Source organism: Alosa alosa, chromosome 1, assembly GCF_017589495.1.
Source record: "Alosa alosa isolate M-15738 ecotype Scorff River chromosome 1, AALO_Geno_1.1, whole genome shotgun sequence".
NCBI classification, from domain to species: Eukaryota; Metazoa; Chordata; class Actinopteri; order Clupeiformes; family Clupeidae; genus Alosa; species Alosa alosa.
The window spans coordinates 30,968,389-30,989,663 of record NC_063189.1 but is presented as its reverse complement, the minus strand read 5'-3'; the positions used below and the strand labels follow the sequence as shown (position 1 = coordinate 30,989,663).

Below are 21,275 nucleotides of genomic sequence, written 5' to 3'. Positions count from 1 at the left end.
ACTTCCTCGAGGTGATTACAGCTCCTGCTGTTCCTCAACAGCCTCAAATGCCATTGCAGGCATCCCAGCTGACACACTCTCATGCCCCACCGTAAAGAGCCCCTGGCCTGCCCAGTGGGACATGGGCCAATGGCTAGAAAGGGTCTGAGAGAGGGAGATAGAGGGAGAGTGAGAGAATGTGTGTGTGTGTGTGTGTTTGTGTGTGTGTGTGTGTGTGTGTGTGTGTGTGTTTGAGAGGTGGGGGTCAGAGGGGGTAAAAATAGTCTTGAGTGGAGACGGGTCCTGATTTAGCTGCCGCACACATACGTTTACGGGCCCAGTTGTCTCGACAACGAGGAGGGCCCAAGAACACAGCACAGGGCAACAGGAGCTGGGGGACAACACACACAGAGTGGTAACTGGAGTCCCGCAACACACATTTCTTACAGAGGAACAGAGGAAGAGAGAGCATGTGGAACAGCTTAGGAGGCAACACATTTGGGATGAAGTCCTGTCAAAATTTATGATCTAAAATTGACTTTGCTGAACAGATTTCAACACCTCATTACAATGCTACAATGAGAGATTGAGTGTTGCAGGACTATATGGAAATTTGTTGATTAGACACTACAGCATAAAGTATTCATTGGAACTGATGGAATTGAAGGAACTGAACTCTGGGAACTAAAGGGATCCATTGTGAGGTGACAGTGGGGGACTTGAGTTTGCCATGGGGAATACAGTCCTGTCCAAACTTTGTGCTTCTAAGAAAGCAACACGGACTACTGGAAGTGACCCAGACCTGGACCAATGCCAAAATACTTCTTCCCCAGGAAGCGAAGATGGTGCCTTGGTAAGATTCAGAAGTAGTGGACGAAGAGGGAATGATCTGATTCTTCCTCATCTTAGTCGATCCAATCACTAAGAGTATTATTTCAATAGAAATTGAACAGATTTAGGCATAGGATTTGTTAAAGTAGTAAAGATCTAGCCATTTCAATGTCAATTCCCAAAACCTTTGATTACATGCTAATACTGTATAGTCTGATCTTATATACTGTATGCAGGAGAGAAAGGAAATTCCTCATGAACTTTGTACTTTGTAATTCAAGGCAGTTGATGGGGCATTTGATGGGGGATTTGATGGGAGATTTATTCCAAGTGGTTATGCAGGATAACATGATTGCTATTGGTGATTTGTCTCTGTGGCTTTTGTTATGCCAGGCAGTCCTTGTGATGTATGTTTTCGTCACCTGACCTCTTGGTAGAGGTGATTGGGCTGGGGGGTCGCCCCTTGACCTCATTAAGGTGAAGAGGTCTCTCAACACCAGCGTGCCACTCTTGAGATCTTCCTACCTCCGTGACAAATTAACACGCATGCAACACGTGCACACCCATGTCATGTCTTACCACTTTCTTAACCTCACATACTTGAGGTTAAGCTCCCTTTCACTGTTCTCCTAGAGGTTGCGTAATAGATAGAATAGAGGAAGCAGATGTTTGGGTGACTGGTGGGGAACCACTGGTGTGGTGGAGCAGTGGCAATCCGACCTGGGTCTGAGTCCGAGTCCCAAATCAGCCATTTGGAGTTTATGTCGCTTTGGATAAAAGTGTCTGCTAAATATCAGTCAACTCTAACGCTGACTTTAATAAAGACCACGGTTATCACAACATGTTTGAAGAAGAGTGCCTCCTGTATTCAAAAGCTGTGTGTTTGAGGTGCTCCTTGGATGGGAAACTGATCATCCAAAACAAGAAAAAACTCCATGGCACTCTAACTTTCAAAATAGTTAAAAAGCCTGGTCATTTTAAACCTTTAAAGATGTTTTTCAGCATCAAGCCTGCATCAGGGAGTCAAACCCCAAAACCAAAAGACCACGGTTGCTTCATTTCTAGAAAGTTCTGCAGTCGTGGCCTACTGGCCCGCTTTTGGTTGCACTCTGTGCATGTTAAATGCGCTTTAAAAATAAAACTGACTTGACTTGACTTGGTTAGGGCTTAGGGCATGGAACCTAAGGGTTGCCGGTTTGATCCCAGACTAGTAGGAAAAATGTGGGCGGGGAAAATATGCCCACATCCACAGCTGAAGTGCCCTTGAGCAAGGCACCTAAGCCCTCACTGCTCCCCGAGTGCTGCTGTAGCAAGGCAGCTGACTGCTCTGGGTTAGTGTGTGCTTCACCTCACTGTGTGTTCTGTGTGTTCACTAATTCACGGATGGGATAAATGCAGAGATTAAATTCCTTGTATACACAAGTATACTTGGCCTGTAAACCTTATTTACATTACATTACATTACAATAATTACATTGATTTACATGAACATTGTTCTGCCTTTGCAGGTTCATGTTAATATAATTTTTCAAATATTATTTTGGAGTGGTGTTGAAGCCTCATTTTGATCTGTAAGATCTGAGAGAGAGAGAGAGGGAGGGACTAGGGAGGGTCATATTTGTGATATTTGAGTGTTCACTGGAGTTCATGACATTTTTATGTCTGTCAGGTATGTAGGTCAAGGTGTTTGGTTGCATTTATCATGACGGATTACTGCAATCACATAGATTAGAATGCAGCTAATATTTAGTATAGACATGATGCTCTGCCTATCAAGTATCTATGTTGATATACTATAGGACAGTGAAACTTGAAGAGCCTCAGTCTTGGGGCAGGTCTGATATGCAGTATGGTGTAAACAACGTATAGCTTCCACATACTATGCTAGTTAAAAGTTTGGACACACCCACATATTTATTCAAAAGGTTTACTGAGGACATCAAAGGTATTGCAGCAGAACACAAAGGTCTTTAAAATATGTACAGTATATATTTCATGCTTTATTTTCTTCACTGTTAACCTTCATACTATTGGCATGATTCTAACCAACTTCATGCTTCTCGATTAAAATGAGCCAGTGAAATGTAGGGGAGCTCCTTCAAGACTGTTGGAAACCCATTACAGGTCATCCCATTAAGTTGCTTCTGAGACTGAGCAAGAATGTGGCTACTTGAATAATCTAAAACATGATAAATGTTTTGTTTACACTTTTTTGCTTACTCATAATAGGTGTTACTTCAGAGTTTTAACCTTCAGTATTGTTCTACATTGTAAAAAATAGTCAAAATAATAAATAAAGAAACCTGAATGATCTTCATGTTGGTATGTCCAAACTTTTGACTAGCCCTGTAGATGAACAAAAGCACAATGTGTCAGGCAACTGTGCTGAAGTGTATCTGTTTCCATGTTACTAGGTAGAACAAATGTTCATTAAATTTCAGATTGTATTCTTGTCCTGACCTTTTCACACCATGAAAAGCATCATCAAAATGTCTAAAGATATTGAGACACACACATACGCACGCTCACACGCGCGCACACACACACACACACACACACACACACACACACACACACAAACACAAACAAACACACATACATAAACAGACTCTCAATGGCATTCCCAAGCTCACACTCAATGCAGGTATGTTTATGTGGGCGTGTGATTGCCACACCAGCTGCGTGTTTTCCTAGTGCCTTCTGTGGTTTAATTTTAGACCACTCAGACAATGATAACAACAGCAACAAAAACACCCCCCCACAGACACACACACACACACACACACAAACAGAAATGTGTACACACACACACAGTTGTACATGTGTGTGCAATGTGCATAGAATTGTATAAATGTTTTTGTCCTCAGTATTTCTCTCTAATACGTAAACCATGATGGCGCTCTCAGCAAAAGTCGTATGTTTCATTGGCATACCAATATGCTTTATTGTGTTTGTGTTATGTTATGTGTTATTGGCATACCAATATGCTTTATTGTGTTTGTGTTATGTTATGTTTTATTGGCATACCGATAAAACCATCGTCCGTCAGTATTCTTGTCCATTCCCACTCTACTCCGTGGCTTCGGCGCTAACTGTCCTCACACTCTGCTTTCCCCACAGTCGGACAGTAACACCAGCTTCCTGCGAGCGGCACGGGCTGGAAACATCGACAAGGTGCTGGAGTTCTTGAAGAGCGGCCAGGACATCAGCACCTGTAACCAGGTAACACAACCTCCACTACCGATCACCTCAGACACATGCTGGTGCAGGGGGAGGGTGTCACACTGACATTCTCATTCACATTTAGTTTTTATGCAACACACAATAAAATAATATTAAATAAAAACACTGATATTCTGATTGGTAACATGATTACATAGAATGTAACATGACTACATAGAAATGTTTTTCATAGAAAAAAGCACGACCATAAACTCTTTTCCTATATCATTTCAAAGATGCCAGGCATGGCTGTGGACATGGATATTAGCATCTGTGCGCCCATGCTGTCAATGCCTGACTATTGATTTCCACTTGTCCATGGCCTAATGCTCATGGCCATGACACACTGTAGCAGGCAGCTGTCTATGTCGGGCTTCCACAATGTCTCTGTGATCACTGCATTACAGTGCTGCAGGATGAACTGCACACAGGAAGTGTTGCTGGGATATGCATTCAGGCATCCCTTCACCTCATGGTATTAGGCCTGCTGAGGCTAATGCTCAATGAGAAGCTCTTTGATCTGAGTCCAAGGCAGGGATATGTTTGTAATCCTGGCCTTATGTAACCATATTGTGAGTGTTCTTGCTCATAATTAGATTTGGCTGTCATTTTTGTTCCAGAAACTACATATAAGTTACGTTCATAAGTTACGGTCATAAATTATTCCCCAAGACAAACTGACAGATGTTGTGTGTTGAGAGACTTATAAATCAGATTTATACGGTTCATTCCCTGTATGTAATAGCTGTAAATTGGGCTGTGTACCCATTTGTATGTTAGAGTCAGCGCCCACACTAATCTGCATGTCCTCTGTTTTGGCTCTCTGTGATGTAGAGTTGTCAAACAGCTGCACTAGATGCTATTACAGAGTGATGAGAGGCAGTATGTTAATCGTATCATACAAATGTTTGTTTTCATTTCATCCATTTAAATGAGTGCTTTTTAAAATTTTAGTCAAGATTATTTAGAATCTGGGTAAAATGTTTGGGGTTTAAAAGATTTTGAGTCGCATGATAGCAATTTGGAATAGCACTTGGGCATGTTCTGTTTGCATTTATGATTGTATTTATATTTGTGTTGGTCTAGGATGGCTAGAGAGAGGATGTTATTTTGTGTTTGCGTGGTTAGATTGACAAACATGCATGGAAATAAACTTACATACCCATGTAGACATAGCATATTGTTGATCCAGAGTAGCCACCATATTGTATTCTATGAGAAAGAAATGTGTTGATGAATATGTATCAGAAATATGTGAAAGCATGGAACATATGTAAAGTTATGAGTTTATTCTTTCATTCATATAGAAATGACTCATTCATATAGAAATTAATCCTCTCAAAACAGACCTTTAAAATAATGAAATTTATATCCTCAAATATTTAGATTTAAATAATATGTCGAAGAGATACTAAAATGCTACAGAAATAATTTTGAATATATGTTTGATATATATTTTTAACATTCTTGCTGTGTAACAACTGTCATGAATGTTTTTTTTCTGTCAGCACATTCTCCCCCTCTTTTTCTGCTGCTCAGCTGCTGTTCCTTTTCACCAGCTGTTCTCATTTCACACACACACACACACACACACACACACACACACACACACACACACACACACACACACACACACACACACACATGGGGGGTGGACTTAAACACTCTACAGTTTAGTACAATAAACAAGCTAGCACATAACACATACACAGACACAGACACACACACACACACACACACACACACACACACACACACAACCAGACACAAACAAACACATGGGTTTCAAACACAGATTTCATTCAATTCAATTATCTTTGAACAACATTGACTTGTGTGCTCCCAATGCCCAAACTGATCTGTAACAGTAGAACCTTGACATTCATGTTTAAACCCAGTCATAGGCTCACACATTTTAGATGTGTTTCCCTCCACGTGTGTGATTGGCATTCTCTTATACAGCCGCCTCTGTCAAATACCAGGAGTCACAAGAATATCCGGTTTCCACAGTCTGCTAAGTCATATGATTACTGCTCTGCCTAGTATCCATGACAAGTGTTGGGCAGGATCCACTAACACCATGCCGCCAAGTCATGTGAGATTGATATTTCATTAGAATCAGTGATGTTTCGTGGGAGAGAAACAGGAGACAGTTATGAGTAACCTTAGGTGAACCTGGTGAATGCTTTGACAATGACACTGTGGACAACTGGAAATCAGGGAATAAACTCAGACTTGAGACTTGTGTCAGAGGAGTGCTCTGTATATGAGTAGATGTTGAAGAGACCCCTGTCTGAAAAGATCTCAGAGGGAATTAAGAAATGGGAGGAATGTCCCCCGACCTGGCAAGAGGAAATCCATACACAGATTAGTAGAGGAGTAACGGAGGTTAACAGTGTGTTTGAAGCAAATAGAATACTAGTTTCTTATTTCTAATGGTCTGAAGCAAATAGAATACTAGTTTCTTATTTCTAATGGTCTGAAGCAAATAGAATACTAGTTTCTTATTTCTAATGGTCTGAATGAATTAAAAATGCAGGCAAATTGATGTCTGAGCTGAGTCACTGGTAAATGAAATAAAATCACATATTCAGCAGATTGACTGGTGAATATGCATTAGCTGCTGCAATACTTTTCGACTGCAGTAACATTTTTTTGTATCTTCTTGTTGCTACTTTAACTTTAGATGTTGGCTGTTAGCCCTCATAGTGATGGCAGAGTTGGGAAGAGCCACTGCAGTGGAACGCCATATGGTACCAGTGGGGTGTCGTGGCACTGTTGACTGGTCTAGGCCGGCCCATTGTGGAGCCATAAAACAGAGAGAGAGAGAGCGAGAGCGAGAGAGAGAGAGAAAGAGTAAGAGAGACTATGGTCTGGAGTTGAACCAGGAAAGACATACACATCTCTCTGTAATAGTAACAAAATCTAAGTAAACACAGCACATTAGACGTATCACAACAGATGTACCTCCACATTGATAGTTTACTTTTCCTCAAATAGCACAGTGAAGTGCAGAGGTATGCAGCAGATGGGTCAGTTCTTTTTTTCTTTCACCCTCAAGCGAGCAAAACAATGTTAATTGAGGAAATAATAAATGCCATTTTGAGCTTAGAAAAATAAATGCTCTTTATCCAAAACCTCTTTTGTATTTTGACAATAGGCTTTTCCGTAATGGTAATCCTGATCATACTTTTTGCTATAATTTTGCTCATTAATTGTTCTACCTTGCACACATTTTGAGAAGCCACAATGAACACGAAAGTGAAAAAATAAACATTAGATCAAGAAAGCATTTACCCATGATCCCTAAAAGCAACTCTAACACTGACACACCAGTGTAGCCTATGCCTCATACGTAGGTTAGTTTTTTGTTGATGCAACAGAAAACCATTTACGTGAGGTTATTGTAGATTTAAGGCAGATCCACAAATCTTAAGTTTATGTTTTTGTAGTCAGTTGTGCAAGACTGAAATAAGCGCAGGGATGGCACATGAAAGCTTATGGCAGTTTCACAAGGGTAATGGCAAAAAAGAAGCTTCTAGGTTTTAGTGGGAATGGTGCATTCGTAATGTATTGGTACTCATTAAATGGGGGTATTGTTATGTTTTTAATTTCAGTGTGTGTGTGTGCATGTGTGTGTGTGTGTGTGTGTGTGTGTGTGTGTGTGTGTGTGTGTGTGTGTGTGTGTGTGTGTGTGTGTGTGTGTTCGTGTGAGAGAGAGAGAGAAAGGAAGAAAGAGGGAGAACAGATGAAAACAGATGAATGATAGGCTCCAAAGGTCAGTACATCTCTCTCTCTCTCTTTCTCTCTCTCTTTCTCTCTCTCTGATGAGGGATATGCTGTACCAAGATCCATCAGCTTTATTTGAACCTTTATTTGTACATATTGCAAGGTGTCAAATCTCCCTTTCCCTCTCTATCCCTCCCTCTCTGTCACAGTGTGTCTTTCTCTCTCTCTCTCTCTCTCTCTCTCTCTCTCTCTCTCTCTATCTCTCTCTATCTCTCTTGTCTCTGCCCTTGTCCCCAAATCCACGTTGGTGCTAATCCTCTGTGAGTGATATTGAAATATAATCTGCACGCTTGTATCTGTTGTACTTTTTTTCCCACCCCCTCTGTTACCACCCTCCCTTATCCCTGTCACACGGGAAGACTGAAAATCCCAAACCTTTTATTATCCGATAAAATAGGATTATGTCACTTGTGGTCAGGGCACGAGGCAGGCATCTGGGGGTGTGCTCTGTTACACAAGCGCCACCACGGGGATGTCCAGCTGCTCTCCCTGGCCAGCGATGCCACTGGAACTAGGAATCGCAGTGGTCCAAACCTTCTTATTCAGCATTAGCAGAAGTAAGGTGGATGGATCTGACGGTGTGGGTGATGCTAGTCCTGTCGTCTAGGACGAAATCAGATTAGGCCACGGGTGACGCCGTCCGCACCATCTCCTCTCACATCACAACTCTCATAGATAGATAGATAGATAGATACTTTATTGATCCCTAGGGGAAATTCAAGAATTCTCATCACATTGATGGAACAGATGAAGCTGAGGGAGGCATTGGAAAGGCCTTAATTGGTTATGTAATGGATGGATGCCAAGGGCTCATGGGGCTTGCAGCCTGATCCTGCTTTTCAGGTATTGCAATTGGCAAAGTCAAATTCAGTCAATCCTGCTGCTGCTGCTGCTACTGTTACATTGCTGTGATTATCATATTCCCAGAGAGCACACATTTCATTATTAGGAATGGCTGCTTATTTATTATTGTGGGTGTATTCATAGGTCCAAACTAGCCTAGCCCTGCCCGCCTAGTATCTCCATTAATTTTCATTTCATGGAGGGCTCCATTGGCACTGTCACTGGACCAATGATTTCAAACTTAGTGTGAAGTCTACTGTATGGCCGTTACAATTATGTTTCCCAATTGTGAGAGGCCAGACTCTCTTCACAAAGTGAAACAAAGTCATGACAAGTCCAGACAGGCCAATATTCACAATATGGCATGCCAGTGATGAGTATATGGCTCTGGCAATTTGACATATTTGAGGCTGCAGACAGCTGACTGAAGAGCAGGTAATCAGATCTGCGCTTTTCCGCGTCTTTTTTTTTACAGTCATTTACAGTCACTCTCTTGATGTTAAAGATGTGATATTATGTATTGAGAGTCCCTCGCTCTCTCACTCTCTTGCTCTTTGTGTGTGTGTGTGTGTGTGTGTGTGTGTGTGTGTGTGTGTGTGTGTGTGTGTGTGTGTGTGTGTGACTAATGAGGTGTGACAGTACAACACTAAAGATGCACCACATAAAACCCGTGTGTGACATATGACACCTCAGTCTCCCAAAGCACCATCCTAACCCCACCCCACACACACACACACACACACACACACACACACTCAGTGGTACTTTGGCATTTGAAGTGAATAACTGAGAGTCCTATGGAGGCGTTTCAGCTTTCAGACAAGGAAGTACAGGAGTAGTAAAGGAGGGAGTGAAACAGCAAAAAAGTGGCTGTATCAGAGAGAAGAGTCCACTGGCGTGCGGGTGTGCGTGTATGTGTGTGTTGTACCAGATTCAGCTTGAGTCCATATGACAAAAAAATGCAGTCAGGAAATCCCAAGAGGCTGTAAAATAGGTTCCTTTATTCTCCTGAGTGCAAGAACACACATCGGGAGTATTCACAGATGGAGGATGATGGGGACAAGGTGACACCCAGCCCTGGATGGGAGAGCGGTTTATTTGGAGTTTGCATGGATTACTAATATTAGGCTGACGTTGGACTTTGGTGGTCATGTTGCTGTGTTCTAATGCCATTTTCAAGTCGATCTGCCACAATGTCTTCTGCATACTCCCTGTTACTTCTGAGCGCTTCTTCAGTAGCTTCTCTGGTCTGTTTCTACATGCACTCAAATCTCCCAAGACTTTGCATTGAGATGTGGGCGGAACAGCATGGGGGCGGCAGAAGTAACAGAAATAGCTGTGTGAATGAAATGTATGTAAATGCAAAATCCCACATGAAAGTGGAGGGATGTAGAGAGCTTCATGGTGAGAGCATGTTTCACAGTTAATCAGATTTGAAAGGAGGCTGCAGAGATGTGATGCGTGATTTGGGTGTTTTTCATGGTTAGCATTTTAGGAGTAGCTGTTAATCGTTAATGGCAGTGCACAGCTAAATTAGTCCATAATCACTCTTATTTTTTATTATTATTATTATTATTATTATTATTATCTAAAAGGGACAATGCACATTAATTTACATTTCAATTACACTCAAAATGTAAATGAGTTAGCAAATGAGATAATCTTCATCTGCAGTTCACTCCCTAATAGTAAACCAGTATCAGTATCACTACAGTACTGTATCAGTAAATACATTGGAGGCTTGCATTTACTGTAATGTACACCAACAAATGTAATGCAGTAAGAGAGAGGAACACATTTTAAAGTTGTTATTATTAGCAACATGAGCAGAATGGAAAGATTCCCATGCATAGGCAAATGCACTGTTGGCCACTGTTCTTTGGCCTTGCAGAATAACTGAGAGGAAGTAGGTCTCTGTAACAGAATGTTGTATGTTGTAACAACATATCATGTCCTGATTTTATCTGTGAGTTCTGAGGGTCTCTCTGATGATGTGCTTGACATGTTTTGTGTGTGTTGTCCTCAGAATGGTCTAAATGCACTCCACCTTGCTGCTAAGGAGGGCCATGGGGATCTCGTGGAGGAGCTGCTGGAGAGAGGGGCGTCTGTGGATGCCTCCACAAAGGTACTTGCCAGATCTGTCAGTGCACTTACATAAGCCCAGCAATCAGAATCTGATTAGATCACCACACGGATTATTACTAGAAAAGGAATATTCAAGTTCACATGCCAAACGAGCTAGCAAAAATTCGTATTCCATGATGACATCTTCATTCAGGATTTATAATCAACTCATACTGTAATCAGAGTATTAGCTAGACAACAGATCTAATCAGATCAAAATTAAATAGTCCAGGTTACTTTTCTAATTTCATAAATTTGGGTGTCAATCCGATTACACAATTTACATTTTCTTTCTTGTTTATTTGTTGTTTTTGTTTTTCTTATCTAAGTAAAGGGTATATCAGAATATCTGAATAAAGGGTGTATCAGACCGAAGTCAGATAGTTTGTATGCATGTAACCGCACTGTGGCAGTCCAGTATAATCAGAGCAGTGAATCTAATGCATGAGTATGAATCTAATGCATGAGTATGAATCTAATGCATGACACATGACTTGAGCAGCAGAGGTGCAGTAGGCATATAGAGCACCAGTGCAGAGTGAGAATAGCCATGAGTGGGATATTTGCAGCGTGCGGTCTCTTCACGGTCTCTTCAGCTGTTTTGCAGTCTGGACAGTGCAGTGGGCTGTGCTGCTGGTTCATGTGAGGTCATACAGCAGCGCAGCAGAGGGAGGTGGGACAGGGTTAGATTAGCAGCACTCTGCTGCTAACTCGTCCTCTGCTGCCCTTCACACCCCTGGCATTTCAAAACAGGCCAGACAAACACACACATGCACATGCGCACACACAGGCACACATACTTGGGCACACACAAACAAACACACACACACACACACACACACACACACACACACACACACACACACACACACACACACACACACACACACACACACACACACATTCACTCTCATGTGCGAACACACACAAACACACAACACACATACATATTCACACACACACACCAACAACACAGGGGTTTTAATGTTCAAATGTCAAATGTGTCCCATGACATCTGTACAAGTCAGTTAGCGATAATGAACTAATTATTTATGGTGAATTGTACTTGTAGAATGCGAAATCCTAACAGCAAAAACACACTCAAAGCATGATGGCAATGGTAAGAGCCCAGGCAAAAGGCTGTTTGTGGTAACTATGTTGTGGCTGGCTCTACAGAAAGGGAACACAGCTCTTCACATTGCCTGCCTGGCTGGACAGAAGGAGGTTGCCAGGCTACTGGTGAAGAGGGGTGCTGACGTCAACTCTCAGTCACAGGTAAGAGACACACACTGGACAAGCAGTCAGGAAGCACTGGGGTCAACATATACAAATACCTATGCACTCAACAACAAATAACTTGCATTTATATAGCACTTTACATAACAGTGTTTTACAGTGAACGGGAAACCTCACTGCAAATGGGAACATATGTACTGTATATGAGATAAACTATTCATACATGCACTATGGTCATGTGTCTTTGATCTGTGTGTTTGATCTCCCTTCAGAATGGATTCACCCCTTTGTACATGGCAGCACAGGAGAATCATTTGGAGGTAGTCCGTTATCTACTAGAAAATGGAGGCAATCAGAGCATAGCCACAGAGGTGAGTGTGTTTGGTTTTTGTGTGTTTGTGTGTGTGTGTGTGTGTGTGTGTGTGTGTTCGCATCAGATACACACACGTCCTTTAATGGGACCACAATGAAAATAAGCCTTATTAGAGCTTTATTGTGTTCTATCCCTTTGACAATACTGTACAAAGACACACTTTTATTTATTTATGTCTTTTGTACATTGTCAATAAAGAATTTCAAGCAAGCAAGATTGAAGTTCTAAAGACTTGCAAAATTCTGCTCAGCCATCATGGGGAGCATACATATATGGAGATGTTTTAGAGATGTTTTATTTGTCCTTGATGTGTCGAGTGTTACACATGGAAGGACCAGTAACAGTATGTGAGCCATGTAGACCTGTCACCTTGTCCATGTAGACCTCTTACCTTGTCCATGTAGACCTGTCACCTTGTCAATAACTCTTCCCACAGTATTTGGTTCTTGTTTTCCTTGCTTGCCTTTCGGATCTAAATAAAAGCATTTGTGTGTGTGCGTGTGTGTGTTCGTGTGCATGTGCGTGTGTGTGTGTGTGTTTGTGTGTCTGTGTGCCCCAGGATGGCTTCACTCCGCTGGCCATTGCTCTACAGCAGGGCCACAACCAGGTGGTCTCCCTGCTCCTGGAGCATGACACCAAAGGCAAGGTGCGCCTGCCTGCTCTCCACATTGCTGCCCGCAAGGATGACACCAAGTCCGCCGCCCTGCTCCTGCAGAACGACCACAACGCCGACGTCCAGTCAAAGGTGGGGAAGAGAGGGTTGGTGTGTGTGTGGGGGGGGGGGGCACAAGTAAGGGGATAGAAAAGAGAGGGAAGATGGAGGAGAAGAGACAAGTAAAGGGAGATAGAAAAGAGAGGGAAGATGGAGGAGAAGTGGATGGAATGTGTTGAGATTGGATTAGGTGAATAATATTTATTAAAAAGTCTACATGTACATGCTGGCTGTAACTAGTGGTGAGTGGGGGTGGATGCAGCAGTACTTTGACAGTAAAATTGAATGCTTCTTTTGTGTTATTTGTCTGTATGTCAAGAATATTAACGGGTATGAGCCACACTGTGTCCTTGGTTCTGGGGGTAGTTTGACATGTCTTGTTGCTCTTCCTTGTGCGGCCCTCCCAGATGATGGTCAATAGAACAACAGAGGTATTGAGGCACATTCAGTTCATCTCTGCATCTTTGCGACTGTATTATTTCATGCTATTGTTCGTATGTGTCATTCGCTGCTCGGGATCAGTTTTTCTTTTTGTTGTTGTTGGTGTTGGTCACTGCATGAGGGGAGTTAAAGTACCACTGTATGTCCTTCTCTTATCATGGTCTGTTGTCAATGTTCAGTCTGATAGAGGCATGATGGTCTGCTCTTATGCCAGATTTTATAGTGTATGGTGTTAATGGATAATGTTTTTCTTCACTTTCTGTTTAAGTTTGATCATATTTTACCAGGGTTTGTGTTAGCTGTTATTGGCTACCATTTCACCCATTCGTTGGTTTCCGGATTCTTCTTGTTTCAGAATAGTGTAGACATGTTTTTTTCATTTCAATGTTTTGTGGTATACTTTTTATATTTTGTAAATGTCTATTAAATACTTCTCCAGGAGGAAAATAGTGTGTGCAAACTGAACTAGCCTCAGCTCTGCATGCTAGCACCCTTATTTTCCCTGTAAATACCAGTATATGTGTAGTAAGTCTCAATCACATTACACTTCACCCCTTTCTTAATCCTGTCTCTCAAATTGCACCATGTCTCTCAGAATGGGAAGGTAAGGAAAGAACTGTGCTGTCTAACCCTGCTCTCCTAAGCAGAAGTTAATATTTATATTTATATGTCCATATTGAGTCCATACGTTCCGTAATTGTTCATTTGTAGTATTAAGTCGATAACCATAGTAAGTAGTGGCTACTTGTATTACTTTCAGAACACGTCATTGCGTTTCAGTTTTTCCGTATCTCCTATTACTACTGTTCAGTTAATAACTGTCTTGAATTCTTCAAAACTTTTTTGCATGGGAGAGTCTTATTTTATAATATTCATAACCAAACATTACTTTTTGGACGAGTTTCTTTTGTCCTTTTATTAATGCCTTGCATCTTTTTTATTTCTGTAATTGCAAGTCTTCATTGGAATGCTGCATGTTAGAGGAGATAGATATTTAAAAACAAATGTTTGAAAAAGATCCTCAATCTTTTTGCCTTCTCTGTCCCTTTATCTCTCTCCCTTCATCTCTCCTTCATCTCTCCTTTATCTCTCTCCCTTTATCTCTCCTTTATCTCTCCTTCATCTCTCCTTCATCTCTCCTTCATCTCTCCTTTCTGCCTTTTTGCTTTACTCTTTCTCTTCCTTCCCTCTTTCTCTCCGGCTCTCTTTCTCCTCTCTTGATGTGTGCTCTTTGCCCCCTGTCCTTGCCTCTTTCCGCCCTAACAGAGTGGGTTCACCCCGCTGCACATCGCTGCGCACTATGGCAATGTAAATGTTTCCACACTGCTGCTGAACAGAGGGGCTGGGGTCGACTTCACGGCCAGGGTACGCAAGCCAGCCTCAGCCAATCAGGGCTTCACACTCCGGGTCCCTCTGGATCCATTTAAGCCACTGATTCAGTGGTGCCCTTCTAAGACCTCACAATCAGCTATTTCTGAGTAGAACTTGGCGTCCCAGTATCTATTCACCTTGGACTTTCATGAAATTCATCATTCCTATCATTCAAAGGACTGTTTTGACATAGTTTTCAAGGCAGAACTAACATCTATACTAATGAATTGTGTGGCTTAACATAGACTATATTTATATATACATATATACATTTATTTGTTTTGGATTTAAGCATTTGGAATTCTAACTCATTCCATCTCGGTACCTTCTAGAATGGAATAACTCCTCTTCACGTGGCCTCCAAGCGAGGGAACACCAACATGATCGCCCTTCTGCTAGACCGAGGAGGCCAGATTGATGCTAAGACAAGGGTAAGTGACAGAGATGATGATCTGTTTGGAGGATCACTCTCTACTGTGAGAGAAAGGCCCTTCTTACACTGTAGCATTGCTCAAAGGCCTACTAAAAGTGTTTGTAGCAATGACTGTATATAGACGAGCATAGAAATTGTCTGTGACCTGTGTGTGCATCTGAGGGCATCATTATGATGTTAATTATGTAAATCTGAATCCTCAACAGTTACAGTCTACAGTGATGCACAGTAAGAATCCCATAGTTTGAGTGGAAGAGACTAATTCTGTGTGTGTGTGTGTGTGTGTGTGTGTGTGTGTGTGTGTGTGTGTGTGTGTGTGTGTGTGTGTGTGTGTGTGTGTGTGTGTGTGTGTGTGTGTGTGTGTGTGTGTGTGTGCGCGTGACAGGATGGCCTCACCCCACTACACTGTGCAGCCAGGAGTGGGCATGATCCTGCAGTGGAGCTACTGCTAGAGAGAGGAGCGCCCATTCTGGCCAGGACCAAGGTACACACACACACACACACACACACACACACACACACACACACACACACACATACACATCTAGTTATAGACACACAAACTGCATGACTTGCCTAAAATACCCAAATATTTGTAGTGAGCTGTGCCTCCATAATCCCTACTATAATTCTCTCCCTCTCTCTCTTCCTATCTCTCCTTCTCTCTATCCATCCCTCACTGACTGTCTTTTTTCACACCACTCACACGTTCCCTCTCTTTCTCCCTCCTCTCTCTCTCTCTCTCTCCCTCTCTCTCTCTCTCTCTCTCTCTCACACACACACACACACACACACACACACACACACACACACAGAACGGTCTGTCCCCGCTGCACATGTCCGCTCAGGGAGACCACGTGGAATGTGTCAAGCACCTGCTGCAGCACAAGGCGCCGGTGGACGATGTCACCCTGGACTATCTGACCGCCCTCCACGTTGCTGCCCACTGTGGCCACTACAGAGTCACCAAGCTTCTGCTGGACAAGAGGGCCAATCCCAATGCCCGGGCGCTGGTACGTTCCCAGAGTAGCCCGGAGGTTGATGAAAAATGAATGTAATTCCATTGCGGGCTGGTTTGTCAGATACGAACCTACATGTTCTCTTTTTTCTAGTTAAAAATGTCAAAGTGCTCAGGACTAGGCCTCATCCTCGTGTGTAGTGGACAATCCTGCTTGTAGTGTTTGATCGATGTATGCTCACCTTTGTGTGTGCTCGATGTTCAGAATGGCTTCACGCCCCTGCACATTGCCTGTAAGAAAAACCGGGTGAAGGTGATGGAGCTGCTGGTCAAATATGGAGCCTCCATCCAGGCCATCACTGAGGTGAGCCCTCAGACGAGGCTTGCTATGGTTGGAAATGCCATTTGTCATAATGTGTCTAATTTACGTGTTTAAAACTGGTTTCTCTTTACAAAAGTCTTTGTGTTTCTAAATATTTTGGAAACAAACCTTCTGTTCTTTCTCCTTCTCACTCTCCCCCCCCCTCTCTCCTTTGCTCTCTCTCTCTCTCTCCTCAGTCTGGTCTTACTCCCATCCACGTTGCTGCCTTCATGGGTCACCTCAACATTGTTCTGCTGCTACTCCAAAATGGCGCCTCGCCTGATGTCCGCAACATTGTAAGCATTGGCCATGCAGCATACATATTGTTGCCTCTAGAACAAACTAACCAGCTGCACATGTAATTCAGTCTTTTAAATTTTTTTAAATAATTTAAAACATGGTCTGTAGTTGAATGCTAACTTAGTTTGTCTCCCTCTGTGTGTGTGTGTGTGTGTGTGTGTGTGTTTGTGCGTGTGTGTGTGCACAGCGAGGCGAGTCAGCCCTCCACATGGCTGCGCGTGCTGGTCAGATGGAAGTAGTGCGCTGTCTCCTTAGGAATGGGGCGCTGGTGGACTCCATGGCCAGAGTAAGACCCCCACACCAGCCCTGAGAACCCTCAAACACTCCAGCCCTGAGAACCCTCAAACACTCCAGCCCTGAGAGCACACTCAAACACACCAGCCCTGAGAGCACACTCAAACACACCAGCCCTCAGAACCCTCAGAGCATACAGTACTAGCCCTGAGAACACTCAAACACACCAGCCCTGAGAGCACACTCAAATACACCAGGCCTGAGAACACTCAGAACATACCAGCCCTCAGAACACTCTCAAACACACCAGCCCTTAGAACACTCAAACACACCAGCCCTTAGAACACTCAAACACTCCAGCCCTGAGAGCACACTCAAACACACCAGCCCTGAGAACACTCAGAACATACCACCCCTGAGAACACAGACATGTAATACTGTCCAGGAAGACAGTATCACCTTTCTGTGTTTGGAAAAGTTATAGAAGCTATTTTAAATAAAATGGTATGTTTAAACCAATATTAAAATTACCTTTATATTATAATATTATAATCATATGATAGATTAGATGTATGATAATGTCGATTTGGTATAGAATTATATTTAGTTTAAATGTCACTGAAATTTTTCTCATCTTTGACGTTTCTCTCCACACTAAATTAAAAGTACTTAATGACTAACTCATGCGCTGTCTTGGCGTGTAGGAGGACCAGACGCCCCTGCATATTGCGTCTCGGCTGGGCAAGACAGAGATAGTTCAGCTGCTGCTCCAGCATATGGCTCACCCCGACGCAGCCACCACCAATGGCTACACCCCTCTACACATCTCCGCCAGGGAGGGCCAGCTGGAGACCGCCGCAGTGCTGCTGGAGGCTGGAGCCTCACACTCCCTGGCCACCAAGGTAGGGCAGCTGATAACACACCGACACACACACACAAACACATACTTTCCCACATATTCAACCACACACACTCACATGATATTTCTGTGTCTTACCCCACAGCTTGGCTACACACATAATCACACAACACACACACACACACACACACACACACACACACACACACACACACACACACACACACACACACACACACACACATACAAACATTCACACAGAGAGAGAGACACACACACACGCATTCACACTGGGTATACTTACAGTTCACTAAAGGTTGTTTTTTTTTGCAGACACAAATGTAAAACTTTTTTTTTCATTTCTCCCTTTGCAGAAAGGATTCACTCCTTTACATGTAGCTGCTAAGTATGGAAGCCTGGATGTGGCAAAACTCCTGCTGAAGCGTCATGCACTTCCTGATGATGCTGGGAAGGTAATGAAACCATTTTCAAAACTGTGCAAAAATGCTAACAAAAAGCCAATTAATAAGCAAATTGCCCGACTGTCTTTCCAATCTCTGAATTATATAAGACTGCTTGAAACAAGCTCTTCTCTAATTGTATCATTGTCAGAATCAATATCAGAGATATGATCAGTGTTATAGTCGAATAATTCACATTCGTTTTTAAATCTTGATATGTTTCTTTTCCCAGAATGGACTCACTCCACTCCATGTTGCAGCTCACTATGACAACCAGGAGGTGGCGCTCCTTCTCCTGGAGAAATCAGCCTCCCCTCACGCTACAGCCAAGGTCAGACACATAGAGCTCTCTCACAGTAGCCATACCAACACAACTCTCTCACATTATTTCAACATTGGTGAAAGATAAAATAAGTGTATGATATTGAACCGTAGGAAGTGAGCCAGTACTGCAGTAGGCACAGCTGCAATAACAACAGAGCTGTTTCCACATCCCAGTGCCTTGGTGACTTGAGGAGAGAGGGCTGTTGCCCTTGAACAGTTTTAAAATGTCTGGAGAAAATCCAGAAGATTTAATGGGTTCAAACAGGACATGAATATAGTAAATTAAATCATGATGGTTACATTTCTGTGTGCCTGCTTCCTCATACTCCGTCCATTTTGTCCCGTCATGATAGAATGGCTACACCCCCCTCCACATTGCAGCAAAAAAGAACCAGACAGCTATCGCCTCAGCACTGATGCAGTATGGTGCTGAGATCAACGTGCTCACCAAGCAGGGGGTCAGCCCACTGCACCTGGCCTCTCAGGAGGGACACAGCGAGATGGCCGCCCTGCTGCTGGAGAGAGGCGCTGTGGTCAATGCCCCGACTAAGGTCAGCCAATGAGGAGTGGATACTTTGCTATTATCAGAGTAAGATTACAGGAAGATCAGACGTTGATGTAGGTAGATTAAAGTGGCATTTTTGTCGTCTAAAACATCCTATAATGTCCCAGAAACATCAACAAAACGTGAAGAATCAACAGTTTTGACATAATGCCAAAAACCCCTAAGCTCTGTGCTGTCAAGCTTTTAACTGAAGATTACATGCAAACCACCTAGCACCAGATTAGCTCTCTTGTAATACCAAGGTGTACCACATGAGGCCGCTGTATTAAATACAATGCAAGTCAATATAAAAGTCACAACCTCTGGTATAGAGATAGAGTTATTTTTCACTGGTTCACTACTGTAGTTGTATTTTATAATAGTGGGACTTTTGGATACGTACTGAGCCTCACTGTTCTGTGACCCACAGAGTGGACTGACGTCCCTGCACCTGGCAGCCCAAGAGGACCGGGTGAACGTGGCAGAGACTCTGGCCAAGAATAACGCCAACCTCGACCATCAGACAAAGGCAAGAGCAGGGCAACAGCCGTATGAGACTGATCACCAAAGAAACCTCTGAATCTGAGCACCGAAAATCTGAGAATCTGAGTCTGCTTTTAAACCATGCACTCCTGTGGAAGAACACATGCTTTGTGTATAATATATGTAGACTGCCATTACGTCCCGAGGAGCATCGGACTCCAGAGCTCATGGTTTCATGATATGGCTTCAGTTGACCTGATGATATTTCTGTCTCTTACCCCACAGCTTGGCTACACCCCACTCATAGTAGCCTGTCACTATGGAAATGTCAAAATGGTGAACTTCCTCTTGCAGCAAGGTGCCAACGTCAATGCCAAAACAAAGGTACAGTAGGTCTTTGCAAGCGACTGGGCCAATGACTGTATGACATTGCAAAGAAATAGGAATATCAACAATGATTATAAGTGGCTTTTATATTTGTTGTGTTACCACAAGTGTATCGCTTTTATGTCAAGTCAATCAAGCAATCAGTGAAAAATGTGATAATTGTCATGCTGATTGCTGTCCTTTTCCAGAGTGGCTACACTCCTCTTCATCAGGCAGCCCAACAGGGGAACACACACGTGATCAACGTTCTGCTACAGCATGGAGCCAAGCCCAACGCCACCACTGTGGTAAATATACTGTATACTTTTATGCCAGTCTGTGTTATGCACAACATGCTAATCAATATCAATAAATAGATTATAGATGTATTAGTATTGGTAATGTATAATGGTCATTATAGTTATGAGAATGTTCTTATTTTTGCATAGAATGGAAACACTGCTCTGTCCATTGCTAAACGCCTTGGCTACATCTCAGTAGTGGACACATTGAAAGTAGTCACCGAAGAAATTATCACCACCACTACAGTAAGTGATCTGATGCCTCCTTGAATTGATGGAGCATATTTGCTAATTTATGTGTTGGCTTACTTTCAATATTTTATTGATATGTGTTATCTGCCAATGTCCTAATCACAGACTGTTACTGAGAAGCATAAGATGAATGTTCCAGAGACAATGACTGAAGTCTTGGATGTTTCCGATGAGGAGGGTAAGTGAATCCTACCTGTCAGTCACCATATGTCAAACTGAAGCGATTCATAACTTGCTGTCATACACCCTTGTAATGTAATCTGCGTAATCTGCAATACATGTATTATGTTTGTGTGAGAAGATCTGTCACATAAAACACATGGCTGGCACACAATGGAGAATGTTGTGGTGGATTGTGGGCCTTGTAGTTTTTAAAAAAATTGGCGCTTAGTGGCTGTGTGTTGTGTAGCCTTGTACCAGATTGAAGAGGAGCCCTTTGCCGATGTCTCGGTGGAATTGAAAGGTATTTGGTTGCCA

At 42.7% G+C, this 21,275-nt stretch overlaps 1 protein-coding gene across 1 annotated transcript in view; it reads left to right on the top strand.

Moving 5' to 3' along the window:
• The first annotated feature begins 291 nt into the window (after window positions 1–291).
• Window positions 292–21,275, top strand: part of ank2a (ankyrin 2a, neuronal) — a 64,053-nt gene continuing 43,069 nt past the window's right edge. The window contains exons 1-25 of the mRNA XM_048240058.1: window positions 292–832; window positions 3,931–4,032; window positions 10,691–10,789; window positions 11,965–12,063; window positions 12,297–12,395; window positions 12,957–13,142; window positions 13,517–13,540; window positions 14,146–14,154; window positions 14,817–14,915; window positions 15,254–15,352; window positions 15,740–15,838; window positions 16,170–16,367; window positions 16,578–16,676; window positions 16,871–16,969; window positions 17,161–17,259; window positions 17,912–18,109; window positions 18,441–18,539; window positions 18,760–18,858; window positions 19,205–19,402; window positions 19,826–19,924; window positions 20,164–20,262; window positions 20,454–20,552; window positions 20,694–20,792; window positions 20,904–20,976; window positions 21,208–21,261. Coding sequence (XP_048096015.1) covers window positions 710–832; window positions 3,931–4,032; window positions 10,691–10,789; window positions 11,965–12,063; window positions 12,297–12,395; window positions 12,957–13,142; window positions 13,517–13,540; window positions 14,146–14,154; window positions 14,817–14,915; window positions 15,254–15,352; window positions 15,740–15,838; window positions 16,170–16,367; window positions 16,578–16,676; window positions 16,871–16,969; window positions 17,161–17,259; window positions 17,912–18,109; window positions 18,441–18,539; window positions 18,760–18,858; window positions 19,205–19,402; window positions 19,826–19,924; window positions 20,164–20,262; window positions 20,454–20,552; window positions 20,694–20,792; window positions 20,904–20,976; window positions 21,208–21,261 — 2,650 coding nt within the window. The 5' untranslated portion in view covers window positions 292–709. The remainder of the gene's footprint in view (window positions 833–3,930; window positions 4,033–10,690; window positions 10,790–11,964; window positions 12,064–12,296; window positions 12,396–12,956; window positions 13,143–13,516; window positions 13,541–14,145; window positions 14,155–14,816; window positions 14,916–15,253; window positions 15,353–15,739; window positions 15,839–16,169; window positions 16,368–16,577; window positions 16,677–16,870; window positions 16,970–17,160; window positions 17,260–17,911; window positions 18,110–18,440; window positions 18,540–18,759; window positions 18,859–19,204; window positions 19,403–19,825; window positions 19,925–20,163; window positions 20,263–20,453; window positions 20,553–20,693; window positions 20,793–20,903; window positions 20,977–21,207; window positions 21,262–21,275) is intronic.